The following is a 2,500-nucleotide window of genomic DNA, read 5'->3' as shown; positions in this document are numbered from 1 at the left end:
CAGTTGTACCTGTTGGATAGTTCTTACGATCTTGATTTGGATTCCATCGATGGTTCAGTGTCACAGCCGTCGCATTCAGAATCCTCTCAGTTGGGCCTGATTCACAGTAATGCTGTATAGCCCCTTGAGGATGTAGCCAGTACACTTCTTTTTTCTGTAGTAAGTGTCAAACACAAGCTGGAATGGTGCCCTGCACTCTCCCCGCTGTTTATCTTGGTATTGATCTAAGAATATGTGCTTAAACAAACTTTGTTCCTGGACCCAATTACTAGTGATTATTTTTGGGCAAATAAACCTTATTATAGTAATTTAACAAGGAATGAAATTTAACCTTGATTTTATCGGATACTTGTGATATAAGTTACATTATTATAAATGAAAAACAAATTAGTTATAAGTGAATATGTTTGCAAAGTCTGTGTTAATGTATTATCCAATTGGGAAAGTTCAACTTATATATGTGACTTAATCAGATTTTCTGAAGCACAATCAAAGGATTATTTTTGTTAGGTTTTATAATTTTCCCTTGGATGTGTATGCCTGTCAGTGAAGATAGATGTTTTTGTTGAGTATGTCTTATTTGTTTATTTTTGTATGTATTTATAGTCAAATTTATGACTGAGAATGATTGTCAAGAGTTTTGTACATGACTCTTTCTTGTGTGTGTGTGTTTTTGTTTTTCCTTTTTTTTCATTTTATATGAATGTTTATATACACTGGAGTGTTAAATTTGTATTCAGTTTTTGTTTGAGAAATTTTGGGTTTTGTCTTGTACTGTAAATATACATCCATTTGTACACCCAAACATAGTGTGCACATGTTTGTACATATTCTCATACTTTTGTATATTTGCATTTCATAAATGAATTTTCACATCTTTGTTTTAAAGTATTGTAGATAATACGCTTTGATATGTACTCATTGACAGGACAATTTAACAGATACATGATATTGAAGTCATGGAACTTTTTTTATCATGTTAGTTTATATGATCTATAGTTTTTGTGTTGAAAACTTTAGTTGGGAAGGATTCCAGCAGGTGTATGTGACCAAAGTTTTATATTTAATCAGCCTCATAAATTTAGTTACTAATATGAAATGTAAGAACTGTTTTGTATTTATAAGGATTTACCCAGATATATGTTATGTTCATACTCAGCAATATTTCTGAAGGACATTGATTGCAAATTGTATAAACGCTACAAACATATATTTTAATACGGAACAGTGCAAGATGAATAACGAATGTGACTATTCCAAAGCAATGGAGGATGAACTGAAGGTTACATTATATGGTTGTAGAGTAGGGTTGCTAAACCCCACTTATATTTAATAGGTTTGTGACAGTAGAGTGTTATCAAGAACCCTCTCTACACATCTGGCTTATTCACAGAGTTGTGGAGTAGAGTGGGCAATAATAAGGTGCCACAATTCATAATTAAGTTTTTATTTCAAAAATTCTTTCCAGGTTTGTTATGAGTGATTTGAGGTTGTGTATTTGGGTTTAATTATTGTCCACATACACAAGCTGTTATTTACTTTATTTCTGTAGAATTTGCATTTCGCTGTCTATAGTAACAGTAAAACAGGACTAAGTTCCTACTGGGGTGATGTGTTTAGCTCTTTCTATTCCTACAATGTCATTATTAGTTACAAGAATAAAGCAATCGGTATCTGTTGAATGTACTCTGATGTGTTTCACAGGCTAACTCAGAAAAACAGAATTGTATACATCATGAGTGTTGTAGAATAGCTGAGTTGTTACCAGCTTAGCCTTGTTTTTGATCAGGCTTTGCCATTCTACCCTTTTTTTTTTTTTTCTTATTTTTTCCTCACCCACTCTTTTATGTAAACGATGATTGCATTTCTGTCATATTTAGGTTGTAGTGTACATTAAGGGTTGTGTGGCCCCTATATTGATATAGTAACCAGTCATGACTGTATCAACCTTGTTCCTCTTACTCTTGGCTTTTGGCAATAATTCTGACAGCAGCAACTTAAATAATGTAATGTTCTATTACTTTACTTTTATTGTCATTGAAGAGTTACTGATTATGGTAGTCATTAAAGTGTTTATTAAAAAGAAAAAAAAAGTTTGTTGCATCCAGGAAGCCTTATGAGTCCTATCCCAGTAACATGTATTGTTTTATTGGTTTGGGTGATGTGGTTTGGCAGTATCAATACTCCATTGTAAAGAAGTTTCTAAGAATCATAATTCAGTATTTGTTAAGTATAGGATAATGAACATGAAACTTATTATCCTCATTATATTATAATTTGATGTACTTTAGTAGAAGGGAAACTACCACAGTACCATGAGGCAGCTTTTCTAGAGGCCCAAGTTGCCTCCTGTCATTGTGGCTGTTAGAGAAACAAAACACTCATTCTGAGACTCACTTATTCACTCACTCGTACACCTAAGTGCCAACACTTGCTCATACATTCATACTCCCTTTTCATCCACCCACACACTCAGACTCCCCATCACTCTCACACTTGT

At 33.2% G+C, this 2,500-nt stretch overlaps 1 protein-coding gene across 1 annotated transcript in view; it reads left to right on the top strand.

Moving 5' to 3' along the window:
* app (Palmitoyltransferase app) overlaps positions 1-2,093 on the top strand; it is a 37,539-nt gene extending 35,446 nt beyond the window's left edge. The window contains exon 16 of the mRNA XM_086545789.1: positions 1-2,093. This exon is cut by the window's left edge and continues 182 nt beyond it. Within this exon, the coding sequence (XP_086401915.1) occupies positions 1-120 (120 nt within the window). The 3' untranslated portion in view covers positions 121-2,093.
* The last annotated feature ends 407 nt before the right edge of the window (positions 2,094-2,500 follow it).

Source organism: Penaeus japonicus, unplaced genomic scaffold (assembly GCF_977035675.1).
Source record: "Penaeus japonicus unplaced genomic scaffold, GWHDUDI00000001_assembly GWHDUDI00000017, whole genome shotgun sequence".
In the NCBI taxonomy this organism is placed as follows: Eukaryota; Metazoa; Arthropoda; class Malacostraca; order Decapoda; family Penaeidae; genus Penaeus; species Penaeus japonicus.
Note: the sequence above shows the minus strand (reverse complement) of the source record. Positions and strands in the feature narration are given on the sequence as shown.